We start from the raw sequence: 18,531 nt of genomic DNA, 5'->3' as shown, positions 1-18,531 counted from the left end.
CGCGGAGCCGCAGACAACGCCTACTGACGCGCAAGGGTACTGCTACGCAAGAGTTTGCAGATCCAGTCTGACGCCTGGGGATATTCTACGGTAAGGAATCTATCACTTACTAATGTCTCTTACAGATATATCGTTAGACAAGTAGTAACTTGTGCGTTTAGTATTCTTTATGCCAAGAATCTATCCAAGATTTCTCTTATAGTCTAATCATCTCCGTACCTTGGTTTAGAATGAAGGAGGTCTGGTATCTCTCTGTCTCAGGACTCGATTTCCCAACAACCCACAAGGGTAGCTTGGAAACACTGAAGCTGGATTTCTCTGCAAGAGAAAAGACAGCGTCTCTCTCAGTGCGTCTGCTGGAGGGTCGACTTCCTTCGGCACTTGCTGTAGCGAGCTGCGTTGGGCAAATAGATAGTCAAACTGCTCCAAACCACTGTGCCTTTGCTAGGGCAAGTGTGGGCATATTTATACCTTGAAGTTGCTGAGTTTGACGTAAGGTTGGACATAATAACGTCATCAAAGAGACTCAGTTCGTTGAAAACTCCATGAGTTCTTGAACAAATAAATATTTAAGCAAGGGGAAGTCCCTGACTGCTGAAGGCGAGTTTTCCAAGAAATCTTTGTGGATTTTCGGAACTAGTGAAGTAGCCATGCCGTATTTGGACTGCATGAGCTATGTCTAAATATGGTTATGATTTCTATGCCTATATAAGGGTAGGGTGATTTATACCTATATAGGGGCATGACTCAGGGAAAATTACACTAGGGTCCTAAAATCCTATACAACAACGCAGTGGTGTTGCATAGGGCGTCCGAGGCCCTCAACCTTCCTACGGTGGCGGCAGGACTAACCACCTGACAGAGGTGCTTTAGCCAGCAGCGAGCTCTTGGGAGCCCCTGCTGCCGTTAAATGAGGCCCTTACCGACATCCGTTTGGGCACGTTGTAGGAAGGTGGATACCTGACTATGGTTGCCCCCAACTTTTTGCCTGGTGTTTTGCTGGTTTTCCGACTTAGTTGGCCTGGGACCCTGCCAATCAGGACCCCAGGCCTACTGCTCTCTCTGTAAAATGGATTCCATGTACCTTAGGTACATATCCAATTGGTACTGGGCCACCTTATCAGACCCTGTAACTCAGGGCATAGGTGTACCCAGGGCCTACCAGGGGCTGCAGCATGTATTATGCCACCCCTGGCTGGCCATCTAAATCTGACACAACTGGCTGCACGACAGCTGGGGCAAGGTGGTGTAATCACCCTTTGCTTTAGATATAGTATACCTATATCTAACCCTAAAATGGACACACAGATTCCTATCAGTCACTCCTATGGCAGGCCTTGACAATCCTGAAGGCAGAGTGCTTGGAATCGTGTGAGATGGTGCTCTGGCATGAGCTGAGCCCGTTTGCAGCTTGCGGAACCAAGTCCTAATAGCTGTTCCATGATAACGCATACCATATACCATTAAGTGCATTATAATCCTCGCGGTTATATGCTATCTTTGGTATCGCTTTATCAAAACATGTCGAGTAAGGTGTCATACGAATTGGAATACTAACCCCTCGCCAATTCTGGCGACGGGGTTACCATTCCACCCTTCTAGAGGGACACGACATGTAGGTAACTGTGAACCCCGGTTAAAGTTAACTCGAACCTCAGCATCACAAAATGGATGCTGCCACCACAGACACAAGTCTGACCCCCTGCAGCTGGGAGTCCTTCCAGCGAGGGGAGCTTGGACAAAGGGTTTCCTGTCAGGGTCGGTGCTAGCACCATCCCAGACAGGGTTTTGTGTATCCTGGGTAGGCAGGGCTTTAGAGGAAGGTGACTGCAAGTGGCACCCCGGTGCTCACTATGCATCTGCCGGCTAGAACCGGTTCCAGGGTCACACCAGCCCCTGAGCTGGGGAAAGTCCGGCATGGGAGAGGGGTGTAACCACCCCCCTTCCTGGTCCCACCCATGGACAGGACCTAGTCGCGCGCCTACCCCTTTTCCTAGTATAAAGATAGGAGCGGGCCCCCTTCCAAATTAGATCATCTTTGAATCCTGAAACTACTTTCTACGAAAGGAACTCCCGACTTCTTCTCAAGATTTCTCCCTTGTGGCTAAGGAGTAGTCACCTTGCACCCGCAGGCACCATCCAAGAACACTGCGGTTTGCTGCACGTCCTTCCTCCGGAATCCGACTGACCAGCACGACGAGACCCGGCTTCCCTGGCACCTCTGACCTCTACCCACATCGTCAGCTCAGCTGAGATCCGTGGGTGCGATGAGACCTCGAGGGACCGGCCATCTTCAAGACTGCACGACTCTTGCCCAGCACGACCGCCGAGGGATCCTCGAGTGAGTGCTTTGGGGTCCGAGAAGCCCCAACCCTGAGCAGCTCCAGCACCGAAGTTCAGCCCTCCAGCATCCACCAGATCTGCGTGGGGCCCTTCTGCTCTTTGCTGCTCACCGCGTTGTCTGGCTACTAGCCCGCTGGCTTGTGGCCTTCCCGAAGACGGCCGACGACATCAACACTGCTAGTCTGGTTGCTCCAGACTGGCTCTTGCTCCCCTCCAAAAGAGGAGCACCCCAGACCCTCCTGGTCCACTCCAGACGCCATTTTGAGTCCACCGCGTGGGCTTGAATTTGCCAAGACTTGTTGCCCCAATCCTGGGTCCAGCGACATCGACAGCAGCAACCATTGTGGGACAGCTCGCACCTCCATCCTGGTCGCCGACAACGCCTCCTGGTCCGTGAGACTGCAGAGCCCAGCGTCGCCCACTCACCTGGTCGAGATGACTTCAGCCGGTGCCATCCTGGTGCCCATCTAATCACTGGCTAGTGATTCAGAACTTGGTCCCCTCTGCTTACAGGTGTCTTCCATCTCCGATCCAGGCTTGGATCCATCCGAATCTCTTCACTGGTCGCCTGCCAGCAACTTCTTCTTTCAGGCTCCATAGACTGCAACGAGGATTCCCGACGTCTTTCCAGACCTATGCACCCGCAGCCCCTGGGCTGGGTAAACTCGGCATTTCGGTGCCCCAGCATAGCCTCACTATCCAAGGGTCCAGATCCTTCTTCGTTTCAGCTCTACCTAGTCGGATTCGTCCGATATCACTAACTTTGTAATTCCTAGCATCCATAGACTTTGTCCCGCATCCCGCGTGAGAGTGCACACTCTGCACCCGAGTCCCCTAGGCCTCCTACTAGTAATCTGAAGGTTCAGTAGTCCAGTCCTAGCGATTCCAAAGCCTATTAGTACAGTACTTACCTGCTAGTAATTTCGCATTCCACTTTTGTAGTATATGGTTTTTCGTGCCCCTCGGGCATTTGTGTAAATTGTGCAACTTAAAGTATTTTCGTAAGAGTTTTGTTGTGTGCTTAGTACCCTGTCCTCATAAAGAGTACAGGGCTGTTGTGATATAAATAAATACACTGTTTATTTTCATAACACTTGCGTGGTGTCCTTTCACTTGGTGTTCAAGGGGTATATGTGATGGTATAACAGCTGGCTTAACACGCCCTCTAGAGTTTAGCCCGAAGACTGCTCGTATCCATGCTACTAGGATAGCTGGTCTATAAGGTTGACTTACAACCAATCATCAATAAGGGTTGTTTGGACTGATACAAAGTGCTCACTAGAATAGTGAACATTATATATCAGGCCAACTTCTCACACACATGGTCCAGGCCAACATAGGGGCGGCCTTGGATAGGATGATTGCCCGACGCCACCGCCCAGCTCCGGTCGACCCCACTTTCCTCTCCCAACACCCCACCCCGGAGAGCTTGGTAGTCCAAGCCTCTGCTTCCAAGAGCGCATTCTCTACTGCACCACCGGAGATTGGAACTTCGGTCGGTAAACACTGCGTGTCGATTGGGCAATTATTGACACTGTGTGGGATACGGTTGCGCAGGTGCTGCCTCAGTGTACGGCGAAGGCCCGGACAGTGCTCTCCCAGGCTGTTGCCGGCAGGAGGGATACGGCTAAGTTTAACATCCGTTGTCAGCTGATACGGCTAACAATCTAGGCAGGGCGATTTCCACGTCTGTGGCCCTTCGTTGCTTCACCTGGATGAGATCAACAGGATTTTCGGGAGATGTCCAGAACACCTTGATGGACATGCCCTTTGATGGACGTCACCTTTTTGTTGCCAAAGCGGACAACGCTTTAGAGCGCTTCAAAGACTCGCGGGCTACGGCGAAGTACTCATGAGCTATTGCTAAGTCCTTGGGCCTCTCCAACCGCCCAGCACAGTCTGCTTTTCACCCCTTTCGTGGCTACGGAAGGGGTGCCCCTCTACGTCCCGCCCAGAGCCAAGGGCCATAGCAAGTTATCCAACCTTCGTGAGGCCGGGGACGTGGGAACCAAAGCCGTGGTTCAGGGGGCCAGCAGGCGCACCAGTCCACTCTACAGCAGCCTCCAAACCCTCCTAGTCTGACGTTTCAGGCCCATCCAACGCCAGTGGGCGGCAGGATTCCCCATCACTGCCCCCACTGGCGCACCATCACGTCGGACAGGTTGGTTTTGCAAATAGTTCGAAGGGGCTACCCCCTCCCTTTGAGGCTACACCTCCAGCAATGCCATCTCAATACCACTGCATGTTGGAGGATCACCTGGCACTTCTCCAACAGGAAGTTTTGACTCTCTTGGCCAAGGGAGCCATTGAGCACTTTCCTTCCCCAGAAGTAGGTCGTGGTTGCTACTCCCACTACTTTCTAGTACCCAAAAAGGACACAGGCCTGCATCCTCTCTTTAATCTCAGCAACGTCAACCCCTTCCTTCAGAAGGAGAAGTTCCATATCTTGACGCTCGCTCAGGTCTTGTGTGCTCTTGACCCTGGAGACTGGATGGTAGTGTTGGACTTGCAGGACGCTTACTTTCACATCCCCGTTCTGCCGGCCCACCAGCGTTTCCTGCTGTTCACGGTAGGCCACGAGCATTTTCAGTTTACTGTGCCCCCCTTTGGCCTTACCAGCACCCCTCTGGTGTTCATGAAAGGGATGGCGGTGGTCGCAGCTCATCTGCGCAGATCAGGGGTTCCAGCCTTCCGATATCTCGACGACTGGCTGATGAAGGCGGGCTCGCCCCAGGCTATCGTCTCCCACCTCCAGACTACGGCTGACCTCCTGCATTTGCTGGGGTTTTCCATCAGCGTGCCGAAGTCGTACCTGATTCCCTCTCAGAAGCTCCTCTTCATCAGAGCGATTCTGGATACGGCGCAGTTCGGGGTTATTCCGATCTTTCAACCCTTGTCCTGGGTTTCGGTCAGAACGACCTTGAGACTGCTGAGCCTCATGGCCCCCTGCGTCCTGCTGACCGACCATGCCAGAGGTCATATGCAGGCTTTACAGTGGGACCTGAAGTTCCAGTGGGCGCAGCATCAGGGGAACCTCTCCGACTACGTCCAGATCTCAGAGGGCACTGCACAACAATTGCAGTGGTGGCTCACGAATCAACATTGGGTCAACGGCAGATCCCTCTCCCTTCCCCATCCGGAGCACACAGTGGTGATGGATGCGTCTCTCCTGGGATGGGGTGGCCACATGGGAGAGGCGGAGATCAGAGGCCTCTGGTTTCCGGTGGAGTCCTGGCTCCATTGCAACCTTCTGGAGCTACGGGCGATCCTTCTTGCACTGAAAGCATTCCTTCCCTCATTCAAGGGGAGGGTGGTGCAAGTGTTCAGACAACACCACCGTTGTGTGTTATTGCAAAAAGCGAGGTGGGGTCTTGGACCCTGTGTCAAGAGGCTCTGCACCTCTGGACATGGCTGGAACGTCAAGACATTTCCTTGACGGATCAACACCTGGCAGGTTCTTTGAACGTCAGGGTGGACAAACTCAGCCGCAGGTGTATGATGGATCACAAATGGCGTCTTCACTCGAAGGGTGGCGCAACGTCTCTTTCGACGGGAGGGGGAGAGCCTTGGTTAGATCTATTCGTCACCGTAGAGAACGCGCAATGTCATCATTTCTGCGCTTTGGAGTTTCCAAGGCAGCACTTGCTCAGCGACGCTTTTCGTCATGAGTGGAGCTGAAATCTATTGTAAGCTTTTTCCGCCTAAACCACGTCTACCCAGAGTGCTGAAGATGATCAGGCGTGACCGGGCCAAGGTCATTCTTGTGGCTCCTGACTGGGCTTGATGAGTTTGGTATCCCGAGCTACTCAGTATGAGCATGGATCCCTTATCTGACTGCCTCTTGGGGAGGATCTTTTGTTGCATTAGCAGGGAAAGGTCCTCCACCCAAACCTGTCCATCCTCCACCTACATGCTTGGAGATTGAGCGGTGACAGTTGATTCCTTTTTACTTGCCTCCTGAAGTCTGTGATATCATTCTGGCAGCCAGGCATCCCTCCACTAAATTGGTATACTCCTGCAGGCGGAACAAATTTGGGGCATGGTGCACAGCAAAGGCTTTGGATCCCCTTTCTGCCCCTCTTTCAGAAGTCCTTTTGTTCCTTTTTTCTCTGGCCCAGTAGGGCTCTGCTCTGGGCACTATTGAGGGCTATCTTTCTGCAATTTCGACCTTTCTCAGGCTACCTGATCTGTCCTCTCTTTTCAAGTCTCCTGTTGTAAATAGATTTCTCAAAGGCGTTCCTATTCCATTTGTAATGTCACAGTGGGACTTGAAACTGGTTCTTATCTATTTGATGTGCGTTCCCTTTGAGCCGATTCGCAACTCTGCTTTCCTGGTTGCCATCACCTCCGCTAGGCGCGTGAGTAAGCTCCAGGCTCTTTCCTGTAAGCCTCCTTTTCTGTCGTTCATCTGGACAAGGTTTTACTTCACACTCGTCCTTCCTTCTTGCCAAAGGTTGTCACTGCCTTCCACATCGGGCAGACTATCAGCTTGCCCACTTTTGTTCTGCCTCCACACCCTTCCAGAGAGATAGAGTGGCTCCACCGTCTGGTCCCAAAACATGCACTCAAATTTTACCTGAATCGCACACAACAGTTCCGGGTGGATGACAAGCTCTTTGTTGGCTACGTAGGTGCTAAGAAAGGCCGGGTTGTACACAAGAGGACTATATCCCGCTGGGTCGTCTTGTGTATCAAGGCCTGTTATGCTCTGGCTAAGGAACCTCCGGTGGGGTTGCACGCCCATTCTACCATGGCGACAACAGCTACTACTGCATTGGGACGTGGTGTCCCCCCGCAAGATATCTGTCAGGCAGCCACGTGGGCCTCACTGCACACTTTTACCAAGTAGTATTGCCTTGCCAGTCAAGTCCACAGGGACAGCTTCTTTGGCCGTTCTGTTCTCCGTGACTTTCTGGTGTGATCTTGGTCCGCAGACCCACCACCGGGGTTGGTATTCTGGGGTATCTATTCTAAGGTAAGGAATCTATCACGAACGTGTCTCTTTCAGATGCACAAGTTACTTGCATTAGTTAGTGATAAATTCCTTACCACCCCACCCATCATCTCCGTTCTGCGAACTGATTTCTAGGGTTAAGGTCATCCCTTTCAGGGCCCTAGGTTTAATGCACCAGTGGTCAGTATCTGGCAAGGCTCTGTGTTCCTGGCGCGGAAAGTCGTATACAAATCTGACGTCAACGCGTATGGGCGCGTCTGAGTAGCTCCAGCGACGGCATCTCAGTGACTAAGACGCCAACGACGTACGTGGAGCCATACTACAATGACGCCTACCAACGAGCAGGGGTACTGCTGACAAAAACTTTCCGGATCCAGTCTAACGTCTGGGGATTTTCTAAGGTAAGGAATCCAACACTAACTAATGTCTCTTACATATATATCGTTACACAAGTAAGTAACTTGTGCTTTACTTTATCTGCATTCATTAGATGTAAAGAAAGCTGTGATGCATCCTGTTCACTGCACTCCCGCGCACTATTTGAAATATTTTGTCCTTCTGTTACTTTCACACAGCTGTATTGATAATACCCTGTTTCCAAGCTGGTGATTATAAAATGGGTTTTGATTTGGTATGCTAAGGCGAAATGTACACTTGATGCAACTCATTGGATTTTCTCCACTGGAAAACGGGAGCTTTAGTACCATTCCTGGGTGGCTTTCCACTAGCTGCCATTTGCAGTGCAGAGGCATGGTCATCAGTTTACACTTTTCCTGAACATTTTTATGTCCACACATAGAAATTGGCACAAGTTGGCCAAGCATCTTTGAAGACTGTCTCAACCTGCTAGTCACTGCATATAAAGTGGGGAGTGGTGCTGTGTCACCATCTTTGCATAGTATGTATTATACTATAAAACTAGCAGTACGCTGAAAACATTACTCATCTGTCACATTCTGTTTGCAGTTTATACTCTTGTAGAGTTTTTTTGTCATCCCCTCAACCTGGGAAGCTTTCAATAGGGGAACAAAAGGGGGTGGTGATGGACAGAGCATCTGAATCAATCAAACACTCGCACCCAGTCAAAAGATCTGGGTCTAATCCATCACCGTTCTTTAGCCCACTCCGCCACCCCAGTTCAGACATGGCTATATGCAAATCAGTCTGACCCTGTGCCTCATGGGAACAGTCCAGCCCGAACTGCCAAGCCATGTCTTCCCTGGACCGAAAACAAGCTTCCGAGGACCGCTTTCAAAAGGGTTCTGTTTTAATGTAGTCCGAATGTGCTGTTATAGACTTGTAAACATACCATCGTCCAAATGTGGAAAACAGTAATAATTTAAGGTGGATTCTGAGTCCTTTTGAGTGATAGAGCCATTTTTGAGGTAGTTGAACCTGCAAGCATTGTTTCAGAAAAACATCTTTGTCATGTCCCTGACCCAACAAGCACTGTTTGGCACCATATGAATCTACAAGCCAAGAGGTCGCAATCCAATTGCTACATGAAAGTAATGGTTTCCTTCTCCATCGTGGAAATAGTCACTGAATTGAAAAACAATTTACCCTCCTCCCTAGGTTGCCACGGAGAGTTGGCTTTAGTGGATCGCCGTAAATTGTCATAAAGCCCTACTACTGCTTCAGAATGAATTGGCTGCCTAATTCTGAATCTGTGCCCTTTAAGATAAAATGGCCAGCTGTTTGTGGCCATATGGCCACAGCACACTGTGTGTAACACTGTTTTGCCCACTTTTTCCTTTTTTTAAGGAGATATTAGAATTGTTTAGTGCCTGCATTTTAAATTTTACGGGTTAGTGGCTGTGTTTTTTTAGTACATTTTATTGTGAAAGTATTTGTGGTGTTTTCTTTGCATGCATATCTGTTTGAGGTTGAGTAATTGGGTGCAGCTCTCAATTGTGAAGTAATGTTTCCTTAAAGGTAGTTTATCGATGTTTCATTTACTTTTACAGACCAAGGTAGCACTTACAGCGGAGACATAGAATCTGAAGCAGTGTCCACACCACATAGCTGGGAAGATGAGCTGAACCACTACGCCTTAAGATCAGCTACTGTTCACGAGCCTGACACTGAGCCGAAACGACCTTCCAGAGTGGGCACCGAACAAGACTTGGAGGCAGACTTCCCAACGGGTTTGTGAAATAAGTGTGGAGAATTGGCTGCTAGTAGAATAGATTTATTTTTTTGTTTGTTTTCATACAGTCTTTGTTGATTTTGTGACTGTGCTGTTCTGAACCAGACAACTTTCTTCTCTTTCGTTCCAGAAGCCTATGACCCCCTGAACAGAGGACCTGGCCTTCTGTCTCGGAGAGCCCGGCGGAGGCACCGGGATGGATTTCCACAACCCAAAAGACGGGTGAGTGGGGAGGCTTTTATGTTTTTTAGGTCTGGCATAACCACACAGCTGTTGCATTATCATTTTTGATAGGGACTTTTGTAGGAAGGTACATCCTGACTATGGTTGCCCCCAACTTTTTGCCCTGTGTTTTAGCTGGTTTTGGACATAGTCGACCTGGGACCCTGCCAATCAGGACCCCAGGCCTACTGCTCTCTCTTTAAAATGGATTCCATGTACCCTAGGTACATTTCCAATTGGTACTGGGCCACCCTATCAGACCCTGTAACTCAGGGCATGGGTGTACCCAGGGCTTCCAGGGGCTGCAGCATGTATTATGCCACCCCTGGCTGGCCTCCTAAATTTGACACAACTGGCTGCATGACAGCTGGGGCAAAGTCGTGTAATCACCCTTTGCTGTAGGTGTAGTATACCTATACCTAACCCTAAAATGGACACACAGATTCCTATCAGTCACTCCTATGGCAGGCCTTGACAATCCTGAAGGCAGAGTGCTTGGAATCGTGTGAGATGGTGCTCTGGCATGAGCTGAGCCTGTCTGCAGCTTGCGGAATCAAGTCCCAATAGCTGTTCCATGATATCGCATACCATATACTCTTAAGTGCATTATAATCCTCGCGGTTAAATGCTAACTTTGGTATTGCTTTATCAAAACATGTCGAGTAAGGTGTCATACGAATTGGAATACTAACCCCTCGCCAATTCTGGCGACGGGGTTAGCATTCCACCCTTCTAGAGGGACACGACATGTATGTAACTGTGAACCCCGGTTAAAGTTAACTGAAGCCTCAGCTCCACAAAATGGATGCTGCCACCACAGACACGAGTCTGACCCCCTGCAGCTGGGAGTCCTTCCAGCGAGGGGAGCCTGGACAAAGGGTTTCCTGTCAGGGGCGGTGCTAGCACCGTCCCAGACATGGTTTTGTGTATCCTGGGTAGGCAGGGCTTTACAGGAAGGTGACTGCTGAGTGGCACCCCGGTGCTCACTACGCATAGGCCGGTCTGAACCAGTTCCAGGGGCACACCAGCCCCTGGCCTGGGGAAGTCCGGCATGGCTGAGGGGTGTAACCACCCCCCACCTAGTCCCACCCATAGGCAGGACCTAGTCACCGGGTCAGCCCCCTTTTTTAGTATAAAGATGGGAGCGGGCCCCCTGTTAAAATTAGATCATCTTTGGAATCAAGATACCACTTTCTTCGAAAGGACTTCACGATTTCTTCTTCAAGATTCTCCCTTGTGGCTAAGGAGTAGTCACCCTGCATCCGCAGGCACCATCCTAAAGAACACTGCGGTCTGCTGCAAGTCCTTCATCACGAACCCGACGACCCAGCACGACGAGACCCGGCTTCCCTGGCACCTCTGACCTCTACTCACCTCTACAGCCAAGCTGAGAACCGTGAGTGCGACGAGACCTCAAGGGACCGACGATCGCCAAGACTGCACGACATCTTTACTGCAAGCCCACCGTGTCCTCCACTGGTGAGTGCTTTGGGGTCCGAGAAGCCCCGACCCTGCGCAGCTCCAGCACCCAAGGCCAGCCTCCCTGCATCTCCACGATCGGCGTGGGGCCCTTCTGCTGTTTGCTGTGCACCGCGTTGTTTGGCTACTAGCCGGCTGGCTTGTGGCCTTCTGAACGACGCCCGACGACATCTCTTCTGCTGGTCTGGTTGCTCCAGGCTGGCCCTTGCTTCCTTCTTCGAGAGAGGCACCCCGGACCCTCCTGGTCCACTCCAGACGCCATTTTAGGTCCACCGCGTGGGCTTGAATTTGCCAAGGCTTTGTTGCCCAATCCTGGGTCCAGCGACGCCGACAGCTTCTATCTTCGTGGGACAGCTCGATCCTCCATCCTGGTCGCCGACAACGCCTCCTGGTCCGTGAGATCTTCGAGTCAAGCGTCACCCACTCACCTAGTCGAGGTGGCTACCATCCGGTGCCCTCCTGGTGCCCACTGACTACTGGCTAGTAGTCTCGAACTTGGTCCCCTCTGCTTTCAGGTGTCATCTATCTTCAAGATCCAGGCTTGGATCCGACTGAACTTTCTTCACTGGTCACCGGCCAGCATCTTTTCTTCCGGCTCCTGGTCCGTCTACGAGGATTCCCGACGTCTTTTCAGACCTATGCAGCTGCAGCCCCTGGGCTAGGTAACTTCGGCATTTCGGTGCCCCAGCATAGCCTCACTATCCAAGGGTCAGAATCTACTTTCGTTTTCTCCCTACCAGGTCGGGTTCGCCCGAGAACACTAACTTTCTAATTCCTAGCTACCATAGACTTTTGTCCCGCATCTCGCGTGAGAGTGCACACACTGCACCCGAGTCCCCTAGGCCTCCTAGAAGTAATCTAACGATTCCCTAGTCAAGTCCTAGCGATTCCAAAAGCTATTAGTACTGTACTTACCTGCTAGGAATTTCGCATTCCACTTTCAGAGTATATGGTTTTCCGTGCCCCTCGGGCATTTGTATATACTGTGCTAACTTAAGTATTTTTGTAAGAGTTTTGGTTTGTGCTTAGTACCCTGTCCTCATAAAGAGTACAGGGCTGTTGTGATCTTTAAATAAATAACTGTTTATTTTCATAACACTTGTGTGGTGTCCTTTCACTGGGTATTCAAGGGGTATATGTGTGGTAAACAGCTGGCTTAACACGCCCTCTCGAGTCTTTAGCCTTAGACTGCTCGTATCCATGCTACTAGGATAGCTGGTCTATAAGGTTGACTTACAACCAATCATCAATAAGGGTTGCTGGACTGATACATAGTGGGCACTAGAATAGTGACCACTGCATATCAGGCCACCTTCTCACATTGGTGAGCAGCGGTTGGGATTTGAGCTTGCTGTTGTTTTACCACACGTATCCTAAGAATATCTTGTTGAAAGATCACATAAGTACTGTTAGGTACACATAACTAAAGCTTAGAATACTCTGAGTTCTACTGAACCAGCTGTTGTAGCTCCTCAAGGCTTAGCACACCTTGGCTGCAACTCTTAGCAAGGGATCAGTAGGTAAACACATAGTGTAGGTAGGTGCATCACTTACACCACACTAGAAGCAGTATGTCGGTCACAGGAGGAAACACTGAGTCTCCTCTTGTGTCAGTTGACCCTCCACAGGTCATCCCTTCAAAATATACTGCTCTTAGCTTCCATGAGATGAGACAAGTGTGTACTCTCAGGAAACTAAAACAGGGGTCTAACCCCACCACTTCCTTTCTGATTGGTCTCCTAGAGGCTTATGATGCCAGTAGGGCTGGTAACCCAGACCCTTCTAATCCAGATGGAAGTTTGCCCTCCTTACAGGGTCCCTTTGATATCCATCCCCTCCTTGAGGCAGATGTTGCTGAGGATGAGGATGAGTTATCAGGGGATGAGGCAGATAAGGGACAGGTAGAAGTCAGCAGACTAAGCAGGTCCAACTTAAGCAGACATGAGCTTGGTACTGGGGAACTCCTGGGCCCACTCTCAGGTCAGCTTAACATTGGGAATGGACGAGTTAGGTCTCTATCAAGAGGCTCTAGCAGATCCTTTCGAACCAATGGCTCTCTCAACTCTTCTCACAGAGGAATGTCTTCCCCTAAGAGGAGAGTGTATGAAGCTGAAGAAAGGGCAGTCAAACTGAGGATTGAAAGGGAAGAACTTGCCCTGGCCAAAGAGAGACTTGCCCTTGCTAGAGAGCAAGAATTATGTGGGCTAGTTCCCACTGGTGGCAGCAATAAACCTAGCAATAGGGAAAGGAGTTTTGATAAAAAGCACCTGAATAAGATAGTGCCCCCCTTTAGGGAAGGGGATGACATCCACAAATGGATTACTGCTTTGGAGAGAGCCTGCACTGTGCAGGGTGTTCCCCAAAGTCAGTGGGCAGCTATCTTGTGGCTCTCCTTTGATGGTAAAGGTAGAGATAAGCTCCTCACCACCAGGGTGGAGGATGCTAACAATTACCAAGTCTTGAAAAATGTACTGGTTGATGGGTTTGGTTTAACCACTGAACAATACAGGATGCTGTTCAGAGACACCCAGAAAACTCAGTCTCAAGATTGGACTGACTTTGTTGATTGTGCCACTAAGGCTTTTGAAGGCTGGCTACTGGGTAGTAAGGTTACTGATTTTAAAGGATTGTATAATCTAATTATGAGGGAGCAAATCTTAAGTAATTGTCAGAACCAGCTATTACATCAGCACCTGGTAGACTCTGAGTTGACCTCTCCACAGGAATTGGGTAAGAGGGCAGACAAATGGGTCAGAACCAGGGTTAGGCCTAAAAACCAGGGTGGTGACCAGAAAAAGGAATCAACCAAGCCTCAAGAGAAGGGTGGGGATAAATCCTCAGAGAAGACTTCCCAAGGGCCCCAAAACTCCAACAAGGGTGGTGGGTCCCAGAACACTCCTTCAGAACAAAAGAAACCTTATTGCCATACCTGTAAACAGGTGGGTCATTACAAAAGTGATGTCAGTTGCCCTAAAAATGGTAATAAGGGAAACATACCCCCAGGTAATACTCCTAAACCTCCTGTTACCACTAGTGGTAATCCCCCAGGTGGTGGGAGTGCCCCCAAGAATGTGGTGGGCATTACTTTGGGCAATCAGGAGGACTATGGCTTAGCCAGGTTCCCTGACCACACTCTTGTCTGTGAGACTGGCATGGGGTTTGCCAACTTCACTACTGGACCCCACATTTTGGGCAAGTATAGACAAGAAGTTTTAGTGAATGGTCAGAAAGTTGAGGCATTCAGAGACACAGGGGCCAGCCTCACCATGGTGAGTGACCATCTGGTCCCCTCTGCTCAACTGACCCCTGGTTTTACTTATCAGGTGACAGACATTCATGGAATGAAGAGAAGGCATCCCATGGCAGTAGTCAAGCTCAGCTGGGGTAATGTCACAGGGCCCATGAGAGTGGCAGTGACAGATAACCTACCTGTAGATTGCTTACTGGGGAATGACCTGGAACTCTCAGCATGGGCTGAGGTGGAACAAGAAACTCATTCCAGAATGATAGGCCTATCCAGACAGGTTAGTGGGGCAGTAATAGCTACAGCCCCAGTCCAAGCACCATTCCTCCCTGAAAAGGTTGGAAGGGCAGTGGTAGCCACTGCCCAGGCTCAGACAGACTTTTCAGAACAGGATAGGAGGGCTGTGACAGTCACAGCCCAAACACAGACAGAGTGCCCTCCTGAAAAGGTTGGCAAGGTTGAAATGGTCTCAGCCTCTACTCAGACAGATAGTGAGGTTGTGAAGCCTGAAACAATGGATCACTCCACTCAAACAGAGAGCATTGAGGAGGAAGAAGAGTCTTCCCCCTCCCAGACACTAGGTGAGAGCCAGCCTCCTCAGGGAACTGACTCTACCCCTGTTGAAGGAACTGCCCCAGAGGTAGTCAGGCCTAGCCTGGCAGAGCCCCTGATGGCAGTGGACCCTTCCCAGGTGGGACCCAGTCTGGAGCAGGTAACCTGCACCTCTCTACCCTGCCTCAGTCAGCCCAGGGCTGAAGAGACCAGGGAGGCCAGTAGTGGACCCCAAAGGGCCCCCTGTCCAAAAGAACCCCCTAATCAGCAGATTAGGATCACTGAAGCTGGCAAACCTAGCCAAGTGAAAATAGAACAGACTCCTGAGGGATCCCCCTTAAAAGTAGTTAGGGAACTCCCACAGCTGGACACTGTTGGGCACAGCCAAACATGGGGCCTAAAAGCCCCAGACCTGACCTGTCCCTCCAGTAAGCCAAACAGAGGGACTCAGCCTCCAGCTTTAGGTAGCCAGAGGCTGACCCTGAGAGCTCAGTGCATCTCAGCTAAAGAAAGAAAGGCACACATGATGAATGGTGATTGGAGGAAGTTGAGCCCAAAGGTAGAGGAGCCTCACTTCAGCACTCCATCCCAGCATCAGCCTTCTTCTTTCCCAAGACACACCAGAGACAGAGATTCCCTATGGTGGAGACCCTCAGATACCCTTAGGGTGAGGGGTTGCCTAGTGGACCATGACACAGGGGGAAACCAAGCCAGAGCTGGTACTTCCTTATATGGCCACTTAGGTAATAGAGGCTTACCTGGACAAGGATAGCCTTATCTCCTTTCGTTTGGGGGGGGGTTGTGTAGGAAGGTACATCCTGACTATGGTTGCCCCCAACTTTTTGCCCTGTGTTTTAGCTGGTTTTGGACATAGTCGACCTGGGACCCTGCCAATCAGGACCCCAGGCCTACTGCTCTCTCTTTAAAATGGATTCCATGTACCCTAGGTACATTTCCAATTGGTACTGGGCCACCCTATCAGACCCTGTAACTCAGGGCATGGGTGTACCCAGGGCTTCCAGGGGCTGCAGCATGTATTATGCCACCCCTGGCTGGCCTCCTAAATTTGACACAACTGGCTGCATGACAGCTGGGGCAAAGTCGTGTAATCACCCTTTGCTGTAGGTGTAGTATACCTATACCTAACCCTAAAATGGACACACAGATTCCTATCAGTCACTCCTATGGCAGGCCTTGACAATCCTGAAGGCAGAGTGCTTGGAATCGTGTGAGATGGTGCTCTGGCATGAGCTGAGCCTGTCTGCAGCTTGCGGAATCAAGTCCCAATAGCTGTTCCATGATATCGCATACCATATACTCTTAAGTGCATTATAATCCTCGCGGTTAAATGCTAACTTTGGTATTGCTTTATCAAAACATGTCGAGTAAGGTGTCATACGAATTGGAATACTAACCCCTCGCCAATTCTGGCGACGGGGTTAGCATTCCACCCTTCTAGAGGGACACGACATGTATGTAACTGTGAACCCCGGTTAAAGTTAACTGAAGCCTCAGCTCCACAAAATGGATGCTGCCACCACAGACACGAGTCTGACCCCCTGCAGCTGGGAGTCCTTCCAGCGAGGGGAGCCTGGACAAAGGGTTTCCTGTCAGGGGCGGTGCTAGCACCGTCCCAGACATGGTTTTGTGTATCCTGGGTAGGCAGGGCTTTACAGGAAGGTGACTGCTGAGTGGCACCCCGGTGCTCACTACGCATAGGCCGGTCTGAACCAGTTCCAGGGGCACACCAGCCCCTGGCCTGGGGAAGTCCGGCATGGCTGAGGGGTGTAACCACCCCCCACCTAGTCCCACCCATAGGCAGGACCTAGTCACCGGGTCAGCCCCCTTTTTTAGTATAAAGATGGGAGCGGGCCCCCTGTTAAAATTAGATCATCTTTGGAATCAAGATACCACTTTCTTCGAAAGGACTTCACGATTTCTTCTTCAAGATTCTCCCTTGTGGCTAAGGAGTAGTCACCCTGCATCCGCAGGCACCATCCTAAAGAACACTGCGGTCTGCTGCAAGTCCTTCATCACGAACCCGACGACCCAGCACGACGAGACCCGGCTTCCCTGGCACCTCTGACCTCTACTCACCTCTACAGCCAAGCTGAGAACCGTGAGTGCGACGAGACCTCAAGGGACCGACGATCGCCAAGACTGCACGACATCTTTACTGCAAGCCCACCGTGTCCTCCACTGGTGAGTGCTTTGGGGTCCGAGAAGCCCCGACCCTGCGCAGCTCCAGCACCCAAGGCCAGCCTCCCTGCATCTCCACGATCGGCGTGGGGCCCTTCTGCTGTTTGCTGTGCACCGCGTTGTTTGGCTACTAGCCGGCTGGCTTGTGGCCTTCTGAACGACGCCCGACGACATCTCTTCTGCTGGTCTGGTTGCTCCAGGCTGGCCCTTGCTTCCTTCTTCGAGAGAGGCACCCCGGACCCTCCTGGTCCACTCCAGACGCCATTTTAGGTCCACCGCGTGGGCTTGAATTTGCCAAGGCTTTGTTGCCCAATCCTGGGTCCAGCGACGCCGACAGCTTCTATCTTCGTGGGACAGCTCGATCCTCCATCCTGGTCGCCGACAACGCCTCCTGGTCCGTGAGATCTTCGAGTCAAGCGTCACCCACTCACCTAGTCGAGGTGGCTACCATCCGGTGCCCTCCTGGTGCCCACTGACTACTGGCTAGTAGTCTCGAACTTGGTCCCCTCTGCTTTCAGGTGTCATCTATCTTCAAGATCCAGGCTTGGATCCGACTGAACTTTCTTCACTGGTCACCGGCCAGCATCTTTTCTTCCGGCTCCTGGTCCGTCTACGAGGATTCCCGACGTCTTTTCAGACCTATGCAGCTGCAGCCCCTGGGCTAGGTAACTTCGGCATTTCGGTGCCCCAGCATAGCCTCACTATCCAAGGGTCAGAATCTACTTTCGTTTTCTCCCTACCAGGTCGGGTTCGCCCGAGAACACTAACTTTCTAATTCCTAGCTACCATAGACTTTTGTCCCGCATCTCGCGTGAGAGTGCACACACTGCACCCGAGTCCCCTAGGCCTCCTAGAAGTAATCTAACGATTCCCTAGTCAAGTCCTAGCGATTCCAAAAGCTATTAGTACTGTACTTACCTGCTAGGAATTTCGCATTCCACTTTCAGAGTATATGGTTTTCCGTGCCCCTCGGGCATTTGTATATACTGTGCTAACTTAAGTATTTTTGTAAGAGTTTTGGTTTGTGCTTAGTACCCTGTCCTCATAAAGAGTACAGGGCTGTTGTGATCTTTAAATAAATAACTGTTTATTTTCATAACACTTGTGTGGTGTCCTTTCACTGGGTATTCAAGGGGTATATGTGTGGTAAACAGCTGGCTTAACACGCCCTCTCGAGTCTTTAGCCTTAGACTGCTCGTATCCATGCTACTAGGATAGCTGGTCTATAAGGTTGACTTACAACCAATCATCAATAAGGGTTGCTGGACTGATACATAGTGGGCACTAGAATAGTGACCACTGCATATCAGGCCACCTTCTCACAACTTTTAACCACAAATTCCTCAACTTTTAAGTATTCTTCAGGCATCAGACTGGACCTGTAAACTT

General features: G+C 50.7%; 1 protein-coding gene across 9 annotated transcripts in view; it reads left to right on the top strand.

The window, feature by feature from the left end:
* The window catches only part of ZMYM4 (zinc finger MYM-type containing 4), a 1,284,131-nt gene that overhangs the window by 872,966 nt on the left and 392,634 nt on the right, over positions 1-18,531 (top strand). For all 9 annotated transcript variants that reach the window (XM_086956525.1, XM_086956522.1, XM_086956517.1 and 6 more), the window contains 2 exons: positions 9,265-9,444; positions 9,577-9,668. In XM_086956525.1, the coding sequence (XP_086812651.1) occupies positions 9,265-9,444; positions 9,577-9,668 (272 nt within the window). The remainder of the gene's footprint in view (positions 1-9,264; positions 9,445-9,576; positions 9,669-18,531) is intronic.

The sequence above is a fragment of the Lissotriton vulgaris genome, chromosome 2_1 (genome assembly GCF_964263255.1).
Source record: "Lissotriton vulgaris chromosome 2_1, aLisVul1.2, whole genome shotgun sequence".
Lineage (NCBI taxonomy): Eukaryota > Metazoa > Chordata > Amphibia > Caudata > Salamandridae > Lissotriton > Lissotriton vulgaris.
This window is presented reverse-complemented; position numbering and strand designations above follow the sequence as displayed.